The 15,593-nt window shown below is 29.7% G+C and overlaps 1 protein-coding gene across 1 annotated transcript in view; it reads right to left on the minus strand.

The window, feature by feature from the left end:
• The window catches only part of LOC107455866 (uncharacterized), a 266,276-nt gene extending 255,666 nt beyond the window's left edge, over positions 1-10,610 (minus strand). The window contains exon 1 of the mRNA XM_016073588.5: positions 10,447-10,610. Coding sequence (XP_015929074.1) covers positions 10,447-10,489 — 43 coding nt within the window. The 5' untranslated portion in view covers positions 10,490-10,610. The remainder of the gene's footprint in view (positions 1-10,446) is intronic.
• Positions 10,611-15,593: the final 4,983 nt, after the last annotated feature.

Below are 15,593 nucleotides of genomic sequence, written 5' to 3' on the forward strand. Positions count from 1 at the left end.
AATATTTTCTAGCAAAAAATTAATTTTAGTCACTATATATTACTTTCCATTCTTTTTATTTAATAATAGACGAAAAATTTTGAATTAGTATACAATTTTTACAAATATCTAATTTCACATGGTAAAATACAAAATTTGAGCTAGGATGTTTTTGATCGGAGAAATTTTGTAATTTGCCATGTAAAATTAAATGCTTAAAAAGGATGCAAAATATTTTATACCTGACACTTCAAAATCTTTTTTACTATTACTTAATAATATAACAAAATTTAATAAGCACTTACCAACATTTATTTTTTGCAGGGAATTATCTGAGGAATAACGAATTTTATAATTATGTGCAAAATAATTTCAATTCGCATAAGAAGTTCTCCAAAAAACTTACTTTCTCTGAATAAATTTATCTTTTTTTTCAATGGATTCCGATTTCTGACCCCCAAACTATTTGGGGTAGCCATGAACTAGGAAATATGGCCCCCATAGTCTGGTCTGGAGAACGAGCCAAATAATGATTCCCATAATGTTAATTTTACTTTTCGCGTATTTTGCCATATCTCGTGAACTTTTCAGCGAATTCAAAAAATATTTGCACACAATTACAAGATTCGTTTATTCGAAAAATAACTGCATGTAAAAAATAAATTTTAGTAAATATTTATTATTTTTTATTATTTTATTAAATAATAGTCGAAAAAGTTTTGAATTGCGCGAAATCGGTTGAAACGCTCCTGAGAAGCAGAATTTTATAAAAGTCGTATATTTAAGACTCGATTTCTCAGGAACTATTCAACCGAGTTCAGACAAATTTTGCATTTTTCACGCAAAATTAGATACATTAAAATGAAGTAAAAAATCGTACAAATTTGCGACTTCCTTAAAGTACCCAGTATTAGGTTGGGTACCCAACGCAATTATATACCTCTGGTCTGAAGACCTTAAAGGCATTTTCAAGGAATAAACAGGTATAGTAGAAATAATTATCACAGTAATACAATGGAGATGGGCGTATCAAAGAAATAATATGTACTTGAAAATGACCCCTGCTTCAAAAGTTCGAAATATCCCCAGTACTTCAAAAAAGTCATAAAAGCATCATATTGGTATCAGTTGCATTTAAAAATGATGAGATTAAAGAAAAGTATGAAATATTCTTCGTTATTTTCATATTTAACTTCTAAATAGCAGCATAATTGAAAAATTGACATCAAAACGGAAATTAGTGGCAGTAAAATTATAAAAAAAGGTACTCTTTTGTATTGAAACCAATCTTCTATAGCCAATTAATATGTAAAAGAATGAGTAGCTTATGTCATTAGTTAATACCAGGAATCTCCAAAATTTGAAAGATGGTACAGGTGTAGGACAAGATATTGAAACACTTATATACTAAAACTCTGAGCCACGGTGACTTCGGGGGAAGAGCATTCGCCTTCCACTGAGGTGAACTGGGTTCGAATTCCAGCCATGGCTGGTCGATTCAAATTTCGCATCCAGCTCGATCCGACCACAGAGTTGACAAAAAATATCCTCAGGGGTAGATGGATCATGGGTTAGAGTGCTTTTGCCGTCAGACTAACCATGGGAGGTTTCCGTGATTTTCCTCTTCATGGAACGGAAATGAATGTTTGTACCGTCAAAAAGTCATCCACGGAGGAAAATTTCTCCCAATACTCTATCCAGAAGTTCCTTTGACATCTGGAGTGGGTTCAAAATTACAAGGCTACGGAGTTGAACATTACTTGCCGTAAAAGCAATTCTGTGAATTGGGTCGGTTGTTCAACGACAATTATAAAATATAAAATAAAAATTATGTATTAAATGGTGACCGGTGCACGTTAAATCTGTCTGGGTCAAAAAGTCCTCCAATCTCCCATAACAAATCAATACCTCTGGGGGTTCTGATCCAGGAGTTCCCTTGTGGATTGGGTTTAAAGTTACAAGACTACGGAGTTGAACTTTAGTAGTTGTGTACTCAAATTTGGGTCGGCTATTCAACGATGGTTACAAAAGTGTTAGTAAGCTGATATTTTTAAAACCTAATCTAATTTTTATAAAACATTTATCAGAACTTTAGAACATGGCATGACTTCTCTATCTGACATTTTAGTACCTCTTTAAATCACGTATATGAAGCTTTGAAAGAAAACTGTTTTAAATGATGATGTTTGCTGATGAATGTTTTGTGATAAATGATGAATGATAAATCACGTTTATAATGAATTAGTAATTCATTAAAGTGATAATACTTCAATTTTCAGAAAATATTTTCTGAAGCGACGGAAATTCCGCGGTAGTTGAAGAATCAAACATATCCAATTTAAGACTAAAACTAAATATTGTCGTATTGATGCTTCTCCTTACGATGTAATGCTCAGTGGGTGGTCACAAATATATTAACCCTTTCGAAGGCCGTGGGAAGTTTACTTCCCACCACTTTTTTACATCTTTTAATTTAGGTTTCCATTAGTTAATAATTTCCTGCGTTTGAATGAAATTGGTAGCTATTTTTTAGTTTACAGAAACGTATAAAGGTTATAAAATACATAATTCCTTTTGAAGTTTGTAGCATTTATAAAAAAATTTTTATAAATAAAGAAAAATAAAAGTCAATAAGTTCCGAATAGGTGGTGTTAAATATATTTATCTCCAAAAAAATGGCATTTTTATAAATTAAATGAGTTTTTCTCTTTTTCTTATATCAATTACTATAATATACTCAATAAATGGCCCTTTAAAAGGTTAAAATATCTTTTTCAATTCCATCACCAATTTTTGAAGTTTGTATAGATCCGTGGGTTCTCTGAACAATTTAAGTAACTTCCTAAGAATATTTATTTCTGGATGGCGAGATCAGAGATGCCAACTTGCTCCATTTTGTAGAAAAGTACCTTACAGGGTGACGAAATTTAAGTTGTTTTTAGTTTAGTATTTTCCATTTTAAGCAATTTTTTCACCAATACATATCAATAATTTGAAATATCATATGAAATGCAACTTTATTGTGATAATGCTTATTTCATTAAAAAGTGGGTATAATTTTCCTTATTCTAGAAATTTTACTGCTTAATTCGCCACCAATTCATGACTGCTAACTTTCCTTGCTTTTTTAAAAAAATAATAGAGATTGCTATGTTTATGTTTTAATGTATCATTTTTTATTCATTTAAACTCATTTTCCACACCACTCCACATAAATGATTTAAAAGTTCATTCACAACGCCATTTGATTCCAGCTCTTTTACGGAGTGGCTTTCAAAACGCTGGCAAATATACCAATAATTCTGAAAACTTTGGTTTTAAATGTCTACTCATTTATGAACTATTTTGTAAAAAGTGTAGAAATTGGCAGGCGTGCAAATTTATTATAACTTTAGCAGGAAACAAAGCGATTGGAGCATCCTGTGAGATTTAAGTAATCCTGTTCCCCTAAGTAAACTTTTCTCTTTTTATAGCCAGAATTTTCTTGAATATTTAAAGTGGTAGTAAATTTTATGCGACACGATTTCATTTCTGATATAAACAAACTCCACTTATAATAATTTTGACCATCATTATATGCATACCCTCCAACTGCTACGGAATTTCCGTAGTTTCAGAAATCTTCTTTTCAGACGGTAGCAAAATTAATGTCTTAATATTTAAAAAAAAATTAATTTTAGCGTAACTTGTCCACTATTACTTATAAAAGTGCAGGCCATATGGCTAGATTCTTAAGTTCTGATAAAAGTTTTATGAGAGATCGATTTGCTTTAATAAAAATTTCTACTTTGGTTCGCTACCACTAGAAAGAATTATTTTCAAAATCCTCATAAGTTGGAGGGTATGATTATATGTAAACAATTTTAACAAATATGACACGGAAACCGTGCAGTCAAAGTTTTAAGTGAATGCCAATGTAAAATTTTTAAAGCATAGCCTTAATTTTTCACATAGCGATCACTGGGAGCTAAAACGACTCATTGCAAGGAATTAAGACTAGAGGGTTGGCAACTTTGTTACAGCTATGTAAATTTTATTTAGAAAACTCTGTTTTTATCTATTACCATTATTTTCATAAAAAAATTATTCATTAAAGTTGTCGTAGAACATCAGATTTATCAATTATCACGAACATTTTTTTTAAGTTTTAGAAAGGAAGCTCAACAACTAAAGTGAGCTGCCTGAAAAATCTATTAAAAAGTGCCGTAACACAATTGTCTACCCACTGAAAAACCATTTTGCAAAAAGTGTAGCTATTGGCAGGCCTGCAAATTTATTATAACTTTTGTAGATATTGGAGCATCCTGCGAGATTTAAATGATCCTGTTCACCAATGCAAACTTTTCTCTTTTTGTGGCGAAAATTTTCTAGAATATTTAAAGTGGTAGTAAATTTTATGCGAGACGATTTTGTTTCTTATCCAAACAAACTCCACCTATAATAATTTTGACCTTCATTACATCTAAACAATTTTAAGAACTACAGCGATGCCAACTGCTCCGCACACGCCAAAAAAAAGTAAAAATACGGTAAATAACTACAAAGTAAATTTTGCAAATATTTTTCTATTTTTACTTGCTTTTCAAAAGGCATAGCATGTCTTATATACTATAAAGTAGTGAATTATATAAGACTACGAGTTATTTAGAAATAGTGGTGGATAGAAATCAACTAAATTGAATTTATTAGGCTAAGAATCACAATTGATAAACAACCACTTTAAAATATATATTGCTGTCCGGAGCAAGTTGGCATCTCTGGAACTATAGTACGGAATCCGTACAGTCAAAGTTTTAAGTGAATGCTAAGAAAAAATTATTTAAGCATTGCCTTCATTTTTTACATCGTGATCACTAGGAGCTAAGACGACACATTGCGAGGAGCTTAACCAACGCCTCCAATAACTGAAAGCCTCCACACGGTTTTTTATACGTAGTCCGATCAGACCACTGTGAAGGATATCCACTTTCCGAACTGGTCGTTTAATACAAAATTTAGTTAAAATAAGAAAGTGGTAGCAAATATATGACTAAAATTTTTTTTTATTTATGAATATTACTGGTTTGCCTTATTCACTTGTCAACCACTACAGATTTAATTCTGAAATATATATGATAAATTTCTCTCAATTACTTTTATAAAAGGTTTTGGGTTCATGCGCACAAATGTTTCACTTTTTAAACTGTCTGCGCGGACTACTTATAAAAGACCGTGTGGAGGCTTTTTGATGTAGGAGGTGATGGCTTAACACTACCGGGTTGGCATCTTTGTTAACAGCTATGCATACCTGCCAACTTTTAATCCCTTCCATTATCATTTTCCCCAGTGGTATTAAAATGGAATTAAAACTTCAACTTTAAGCAAACAAATACGTTGTATTTGAGAAAACTTAAGTTCACAACCATAACAGTAACGCATATTAATATATGTGCTTAATTTTTGTAAGAATAGTGGTGATCAATATCATTTAAAAATTAAGATTATAAAAGAAAAAATAGTATATAATTACTACCACTTTAAATATGAAAATAAAATCTTCCGGAAAATCCGGAAGAGTTGGCAGGTATGGTTATGTAAATTTTATTAAAAAAAAACTGTGTTATCATTTATTGCCATTATTTTAACTTATTTATTAAAGTTGTCGTAGAACATCAGATTTATCATGGTGTCGTTGTTAGATTTGGGAACCTGTTAAAAGGTAGCTCAACTACTAAATTGAGCTACCTGAACAATCTATTATAAAAGGTACAAAATTTTTTATCCAACGTCGTTTTTCATGCGAAATTTGAAAACTCCAGATAAAAAGTGAATTAGCCTTCTTCTCAGAGCCCCCTACTGCTAAGGAATGTTTGTATTCTCAAATTATATTTTCAGTGGTAGTAAACTAAAGCAGAACTGTTTTGAATATAACAGATAATTCTCCAAAATTGTTAGAAGTTAAGGAATTGTCCGTCTGCATGATTTTATATGTATCAGTTGTTTGTGTTTCGCGGCAGACAATTTTTTTAATTCGAGATTGTTAAAATATATATACTATCCTTGCTATGACAAGGAAATTTTTTCTGAAACAACGGACTTACAGTGCGTTATAAAATGCTCCACCCTAAATAACTTTTTATTTAACGATCAGATTTTCACATTCCAAGACTCAATCTTAAAAGTTCGTGGGGGTGTCCACAAATATGCAAATTATAAGTAAAGAAAACTTTTAAAGTTATGAAATCAGACAAAACAAAACGTACTTTCTCTTAATAAACATAGCATTTTTTCAACGGAATAAAAAGTGAACCAGTGGTGAGAATGAAACCATATTCAACTTTAAAAGTAATTAAGAGAAATTTATCGTATACATTTGAGAATTGAATCTGTAGTGGTTGACAAGTAAATAAGACAAACCAATTATACACATAAATTAAACAAATTTATAGACATACATTTACCAGCACTTTTTTTATTTAAACTAGATTTTTTATTAAATGGCTCTTTCGTAAATTGGTTTACCTTTATAGTGGTCTGATCGAACTACCTGTAAGAAACCGTTTGGAGGCTTTCAGTTATAGGAGGCGTTGCATAAGCAGACACCACTCTAACATGATTTTTTTTTATTTCTTAATATTTAGTAAGCGCACTATTTCTGAACTTTCAAAATTATTTGAAAATACTGCATCATGTTTTTTAAGTGCTCTGATGCTTTCATTAACATTTCAAACAGCACTTAAAAGTACTTGGAGTGCAGAGGGTTAAAGGACGAAGCATTCGTCTATATGACCTTATATATAACTGTTTAAAACACCTACGTTTAGTGATAGAAAAATTCATTTAATATTTTTTTATTTTATTTTGTAATCGTCGTTGAACAGCTGACCCAATTTTGGGTTTACGACTACCAACGTTCAACGCCGTAGCCTGTAGTTTTGAACCATATCCAGAAGATAAGGAGCAATAGGATCAAGTATTGGGAGAATTTTTGCCCTCGTATAGGACTTTTTAATGGTACTGATCCTCATTTGCATTAAATTATGTGTTTTAGTCAGGCGATAAAGGGACTCTAACTCATGATCCGTCTACCACGAGTGGTATTTTACGTTAGCGCTGTGGTCGGTACGAGCTGGGGGCGAAATTCGTATTGACCAGCCATCACTGAGATTCGTAAACGGTTCACCTATTTGAAGGCCAACGCTCTATTACATTACCCTTGCAGCTACTAGAAAAAATATTTTCGGAAACTACGGATAATCCACAGTAGTTGGAGTCTCTGTAAGCTTTATGCCCCGATTATAGTTGATAGTAAGTACGGAATAAAAAATTTAAAAATAGCTGCCAAGTATTTGAATGAGGGGCTATCAAAAAAATATTTTTACAAACATCTTTTTCTTGTTTCCAAAACAGAGATTCCTAAATTTACTAAAATTGCATTGCTGAATATGCTGAAATATGCATAACATTAACGTATTATTATTACCAGGCTATGCAATGTGGGAGTTTTAAAACAAATTCTTATTTATCTTTTCTTAAATAAATTAAACAAAGTTATCAATAGATAAGAAAATAATTACATAAAGTGTGATTTGTTAAAATATGCAATAATATTTTAAAACAGTACTTCATAACTTATCCAAAAGAACGTAAAATAATTGCTCCTTAATTTATCGTACTCATCCCGTAGCTTTTAAGTGAGAAAAACAAAAGTTTTTTAAACAATTCTCCGGATAGAACGGTCAAAAAACAACTCATGTAAGCATTCTCAAAATTATATTTTGTCGAGAAAAAAAGTGCAAGTAAATGTTATTAACTGCCCAAATATATTTTTTCAGACATACATTTCTCGAATTTAATGGATGTGTCTAATAAGAAAGCAAACGCAATACAATAAAATACTCGAATCTCTTCCTTAAGCTAAAATTAAAAGTTGTCGATTTAGCATTTTTATTTTTAAGACTTCAAAATCGAAGAATTAATAGTGAAAATGACATTATTATGTAGTATAAAATATTAAAAAGTTATTATAAGTTGAATTATTGTCGGATATTATATATTGTTATGATGGACTGACTGGCATCTAAATTCTTTAATCAATTTCTCTTAAATTTATGTCATTATATAGGAACTAATGTTTCGAAAATTTACTGCTCCTGCGTAATATATAAGTCATTCAACATGATATAGACTTTCAAAAAGTTTTTTTTCTTAGTTCAGAAATGTTAATAAAACCATGCATAAGGAAAAAAAATTTTAAGATCTTTAGTCTGAAAAGTTCATGCGGATTTTCGATAGGTGGAGCTCTGAGAGTCACGCCAAAAATATTAACGCAGTTGCTAATTACTCATTAAAGCAATTTGAAATTGACCACTTCAGTTTAAGTAATATTCATCAATAATTTATCATACTTCTTTATTTGCTGTAAGTTTGATTATTTAATGATCCATTTTTAAAAACACGAAAAATATTTTATTGTGTAAATTTTGCTACCACTTCATTATTTTTGGCGGACCTTTGAGATCCCAACCTATCAAAAATCGACATGAACTTTCCGAAAACCCCATAATTTTTTTCCCTTTTTTTTAATTCTCCAGGCTAAGTTCAATCTAAAAAAATAATAATTGATATCAATATCTTATTAAAAAATAGATTTCCTTTCATAATTAAATATTCTGATTAAGAGCTGCCGTTCATGGATGTATTGTCTTGGCGATTCTAGAGACATTGTGGATTTCACATACAAAATTAAATGCAATTTTTCCTTTTTTTTAGTCTTGTTTCTTATTTAGCATATACACAAATTCCATGAACACTGATAAATATTTATTATTCTGGATTCTTCCAATTTCTTTGCAAAATTCTGTGAATTTTGCAAAACAAGTTATTAAAGCAGCGAGTGAAGTATAAAAAAAAACAATTCAAACGGTGTTTATATAAATATAAATTACCAATAAAGTAATGTTAATATTTCTGCAATTTCATACTGATTTGTGCGAAACCATATAATAAAATTATTATTAAAAATAATAAATGAAAAAAAATAATCTTATAATTTTAGTCAATAAAAAGAAATAAAAAAACCAATATAAAATTTTATATATTTATTATTTACCAACTTAAGCATATTCACTAATTCCATGAACACTGATAAATATTTATTAACTATCCGTTCAATATTCTGCGAATTTTGCAAAGCAAGTTATTAAAACAGCGAGAGAAGTATAAAAAAAATTTAGATGGTGTTTATATAAATATAAATTACCAATAAAGTAATGTTAATATTTCTGCAATTTCCTACTGATTTGTGTGTAACCATAAAAAAAAATTATTGTTAAAAATAATAAATAAAAAAAATATTCTTATAATTTTAGTAAATAAAAAAAATAAAAAACTAATATAAAATTTTATTATTTAAAAACTTAAGCATATTCACTATTTCCATTAACACTGATAAATATTTATTAACGCTCCGTTCAATATTCTGTGAATTTTGCGAAGCAAGTTATTAAAGCAACGAGTGAAGTACGAAAAAAAAATTAAATGGTGTTAATATAAATATAAATTACCTATAAAGTAATGCTAATATTTCTGAAATTTCATACTGATCTGTGCGTAACCATAAAGTAAAATTATTATTAAAAATAATAAATTAAAAAAAATATTCTTTTAATTTTAGCAAATAAAAAAAAGTAAAAAACCAATATAAAATTTCATATATTTATTCTTTACCAACTTAAGCATATTCACTAATTCCATGAACACTGATAAATATTTATTAACGCTCCGTTCGATATTCTGAGAATTTTGCAAAGCAAGTTATTAGAGCAGAAAGTGAAGTATGAAAAAAAAATTTAAATGGTGTGTACATAAATATAAATTACCAATAAAGCGATGTTAATATTTCTGCTATTTCCTACTGATTTGTGTGTAACCATAAAATAAAATTATTGTTAAAAATAATAAATAAAAAAAATATTCTTATAATTTTAGTAAATAAAAAAAATAAAAAAAATCAATATAAAATTTTATATATTTATTATTTACAAACTTAAGCATATTCACTAATTCCATGAACACTGATAAATATTTACTAACACTCCGTTCAATATTCTGTGAATTTTGCGAAGCAAGTTATTAAAGCAGAGAGTGAAGTATGAAAAAAAAAATTTAAATGGTGTTTATATAAATTACTAATAAAGTAACGTTAATATTTCTGCAATTTCATACTGACTTGTGTGTAACCATAAAATAAAATTATTATTAAAAATAATAAATAAAAAAAAATATTCTCATAATTTTAGTAAATAAAAGAAAATTAAAAACCAAAATAAAATTTTATTTATTTATTATTTACCAACTTAAAAATTTTGAAATTAATAGAAATAAAAAATGAAAATCGGGAATTTTATTTTTAAAAAAATCGTGTGGAGTTTTTTTAATTAAATAAATACATTTTTATTGTTTAACAATAATTATTTAAAAACTCACCCATAGTCAGTGTAGCTACCAAAACTAAAGACATGTGCAACATAGTGGGCGGTCTAAACGATGCGAGTTTCCCTCTTCAAAGCAAGGCGCGTGTTTTAGTGAAGCAGAAATTTTGCTTTGGTAGATTGTACGATTCCCTCTTCCCCTCTCCAATTCCCGAAAACTCCCTACTTTTCCCTTTATTCCGGACTTTGTAAAAGAGCTCCACCTCGTGGCTTGGGAGTAAACCACAAGATCGATGTTTCTTACCTGAGCAAAACGTGCTTTGTGAGTTACTCCGTAGAAATTTAGATAAAAGGAGCAAAAACTTTTTGTATTATTTGTGCGCGTGGAAAAAATAGGGAGGAAAGTTTAGTGATATAAAATTGCTCGGTGGTTGAGCTAGCGTTCTGAGAGGGGGGAAAATTTAGATTTATAAGCGCTGCGTGGCTTTTGTTTTGTTTCTACTCGCAGGGAATATCTGGAAAGTTTAGGGAAGTAGTTAAAGTTGCACAGAGGTTTTCCAGCGACACTTATTTGAAATGTTGAGAGTATAAGCCAATTAGTTCCTTTTCCTAAGTAACTCTCGTACGAGTTTACAGTTTTGAGAATATATTTTTCTTACAAAAAATAACATCTTTCAGTTTTTTTTCGTAGGATTATATGCAAAGCATTTTTAGAAAATGCGTAAAAGCAACGAAAGGCATTTCGGAAATATCTTAAATTAAGTAATCCTTGAGTGGCAATTAAAACATTTTGATTGTTTTTTCTATTTGAATTTCACACTTAAAGTGATTATTCTCTAAGACGAAAACCAGTTTCTACCGATTTTATTTTATTTTAAAACAGTCATTGAGCAGTTGACCCAATTTTTTGGGTTTACAACTGGCAATATCCTGCTCCGTAGCCTTGAATTTTTGAACCCAATCTAAAAGACAAGGGAACTCCTTGATTAAGTATTGGGAGAAAATTGGCTTTGTGGAGGACTTTTTGATGAAACTAACCCTCATTTGCGTTACAGAGGTTGGAAAGTCACAGAGGATATTTTACGTCAGCACTGTGGTTGGTGCAAGCTGGATGTGGAATTCGTATCGACCAGCCAACGCCGGGATTCGAACCCGGTCGATTTTTTATAAGTAGTCTGCGCAGACTGTTTAAAAAGTGAGCCAGCTATGCGCATAAACCATTCCTGCTAACTTTTACGCATTGGGCGAAAAATTTTATTTCTGTATTTAAAGTGATAGTAAAATGTATGCTTTCTATGCATTCCTTGCATTTATAATCTTTTTGATCAACCACTATTTCTAAAAAAAATAACCATATATATTAATATGCATTGCTGTTGGGATAGTCGGCATAATCTTGTTCAAATTACAGCTTATGTTTCAGCCTAAAATTGTAATTTAAATTCGCTTTACTACCACTGGGGAAAATGATCCTTGAAAGGATTAAATGTTGGCAGTTATGGCATAAACCCAAATTCTTTTTATTAAGTAATAGGGAGAAATTTATCTTATCTATTTGAGAATTGAATTTGTGGTGGTCAACAAATATTAAGACACACCAATCATATTAATAAATTAAACAAATTTTAAGAGAAATATTTGCTACAACTTTCTTAATTTTGCTAGATTTTCTCTTAAACGGCTCTTTTGTAAACTAGTTTATCTTCATAGTGGTTTGATCGGACTACATGTAAGAAAACATGTGGAGGCTCTCAGATATAGGTGTTGTCTGCGCAATCATGGCTCAGTAGGTGTTGCCTGCGCTATCACGGCTCACGAAATACTACCTGTTAAAATGCTTTAGTTTTATGGTTTATAATTCATATAAAAGTACATTTTGCGGCAATTGGATTTGTTTTAACATCACTTGCGCACCAGGCAATCTCAGAGATGCCAACTTGCTCCGCTTTGTAAAATAGTATTTTCCAGTGGTAGCGAAATTTAAGTCACTCTTAGTTTCCTTTTAAATAATTTTCTTACCACTAAGTATCAAAAATTATAAGTATCATATAAAATGCAACGTTCTGGATACTCCATTAAAAAGTGGGAGTAACTATCCTTCTCTAACGAATTTTACTGTATAATTTGCTACCACTTTATTGAAACTATTCCAGAAAGCGGATCAGTTGGCATCCATGCAATCTGCCCGGAGTTTATAGAGGATATTTTTTTAATGTTTAATTTGGTAGCAAAAGTGTCACGATTGATTCCTGCTTTAGCAAAATTGTTTTAATATAATTTCAACTACCATTACATTTAAATAGTTGAAACATACTTATCTCAGAACTGCTGGTTACCTCTATGTGTTTTAAGTGATAATGGAAGAGAATTAAGTGACTATATCTACAATATCACTTCAATAAAATCATTTACTTCTATAATTACTTCAATAATTACTACTAAAAACCTGTTTTAATCAGTGTAAAAATTATTAGGTTCAAACAGAAAACACTTGTAAAAAATTTCTGAGAAATCTACAAAATATTTTAACTAATACAGAGATCCAGTTCTTCCGCAACACATTGAATTATTGCAGAAATGAAAGGCCCATATTCTTTCTGAAGGAATTTTTTATAAATATTTCTTTAAAAAAAATAACGATGAATTTATATTTAATTATAAGGAATAGCAATGTATTTTTTTAAATATGGTTACTAAAATTTTTATCAATTAATCGAAATGAGTGATAAAAAAATATTTTTCAGCTTATCTTCAGAAAAAAATCTAAATCCACTTACAAGATAACGTTTCCCCAAATATTTTTTTTAATGGTACTGTAAACACAATTATTTTGTTCCTTAAATTTATCTTGAAAAAACAAGACATTGTGTTCATCTTAATATGTAAATAAAAAAGATGTTTAAATTTTGATTTAATATAATGTTATGACTGTATTTTAGACCATACCAGAAGTAGAAGCCAACGCTAAAAATTTTTTAACTGGCTTAAACCACTTATGTTCAAAAAGTTTCATCATTCATCACTACAAAATATTGCATTCTCATCACAGTAGTACGTATTGGGTGAGACCAACGCCTCCTACAACTGAAAGCCACAACACGGTTTCTTATAGGTAGTCCGATAAGATCAATATGAAGGAAAACCAGTTTACGAAAGAGCCATTTAATAGAACTTCTAGTAAAAATAAGAAAGTGGTAGTAAATATATGTCTGAAAATTGTTTTAATTTTTAAATTTACATAATTTGTCTGTATTATTTACTTATCTACCACCACAGATTCAGTTCTCAAATATATATGATAAATTTCACTCAAGTACTATTAAAAATAGAATTTGGGTTCATGCGCACAACTAGTTCACTTTTAAAACAGTCTGCGCAGACTACTTATAAAACACCGTGTGGAAGCTTTCTAATGTAGGAGGTGATGGTGAGACAGGGTTGCCACGGGCGACTGAAAATGTAAAAAGTGGTGTATTAAAAAATTCAAAACTTTATTAAAAGAGATTAAAATTAGCAATATTCAATATAATTTTCAGTTTACTATAGAATGCGAAAGCACAGAATGCTTTGCAGAATTGTTTGATTTAAGAATAAAAATAGAATAAAATATACAGGTAAATAAAAAATGAATTGAGTTTCTACCAGTTTTTGCATTTTTTGCCTCTTGTTGTATCCCTTGTGAAAAGTATACTAAGGAATGAATCAAGCGACCAAAAATATAAAAAGTGGCAGAAGTTCAATTGATTTTTCTTTATTTTTTATCTCTTTACTTATTCAACCGTAACTACTACTACGATTTTTGTTTCAATTTGACGCATGAACGAATACCAGAGATGCCAACTGCTCCGGACACGCAAAAATAATTAAAAAAACGGTAAGTAACTGCAAATTAAATTTTACAAATGTTTGACTATTTTTGCTTGCTTAATGAAAGGTATAGCATGACATAGGTACTATAAAGTGGTGAATTATATAAGCCTACGAATTATTTAGAAATAGTGGTGGATAAAAATCTACTAAATTGAATTTATTAAACCAAGAATCACAATTGCAATACTACCACTTCAAAATATATATTTGCTGTCCGGAGCAAGTTGGCATCTCTGGAATACGTATAACAGCACTTACAGAGAGGCCAACTTGCGACAGCAAATATATATTTTAAAGTGGTAGTTTATCAATTGTGATTCTTGGTTTATTAATTTCAATTTAGTTGATTTTTATCCACCACTATTTCTAAATAATTCGTAGGCTTATATAATTCACCCCTTTATATTTTCAAAATTTACTTAGTAGTTATTTAAAGTTTTTCTTTTTCTTTTTTTTATTTTGGTGCGTCCGGAGCAGTTGGCATCTCTGCACTTAGGAAGTATTGTAATTATATACTATAAGAAAAAAAATGAAAATATGAGATAGATATTTATGAAATATTCTAGTATTTTATTTTTTAATTCTCGAACTAAGCAACTGAAACCTTCAAAATCTGACACTCTGACATCAATTAAAATTCTACATTTATTCTTTCGATTATTGCTTATCGGCAACAGTTGTTTATCGCTTGTTTTATTTGAGATAACGATACCGGATAACGGATCGAAGTATTGTCGGCACATTCCTATTTATTATAGATACGATGTTTGTATGTTTACTAAAAATTTTGTCGAAATTACGATCGCGTCAAATTGACGCATATCCGTAGATATAGGTATACCACAAAGAGAATTTCAATATTTCAACGCTTTTGAAGAAAATAGACTTCAATATATATTTACCTCGATCAATTGATAAAAGTCATTACAAGAGATAAAATAAAACTTCAAACGAGTTTTGTTCTTTTCCTTACAAAACTCGAAATGAGTCAAAATGACGCGTCCCGTAAATCTAGTTAAAAGTGAACCGAAAAAAATTTTTTCGATAAAAAAGCTAATTTTAATACTATTTTTAACTCTATTAAGCCGCACCGTTATCTTTTTAATCGCCCTTGCAATCCTGTATATTCTGCTACAACTAAGGATTTTTCCGAAATTTCAGAAAATACTGTATTTTGGTAATAAATGTAATGTACTAATTTAATAATATATTGTAATTAAAGGAATTTGGCCTTGGACTATACATAAATAATTTAAACAAACATACATATGGTCAAATATACAAACAGCCATATTCTGATAAAAGTTTGCTGTATACTTTCAACTTTTATAA

This window comes from Parasteatoda tepidariorum, chromosome 12, assembly GCF_982258835.1.
Source record: "Parasteatoda tepidariorum strain Cologne lab strain chromosome 12, Ptep-v5.0, whole genome shotgun sequence".
NCBI lineage: Eukaryota > Metazoa > Arthropoda > Arachnida > Araneae > Theridiidae > Parasteatoda > Parasteatoda tepidariorum.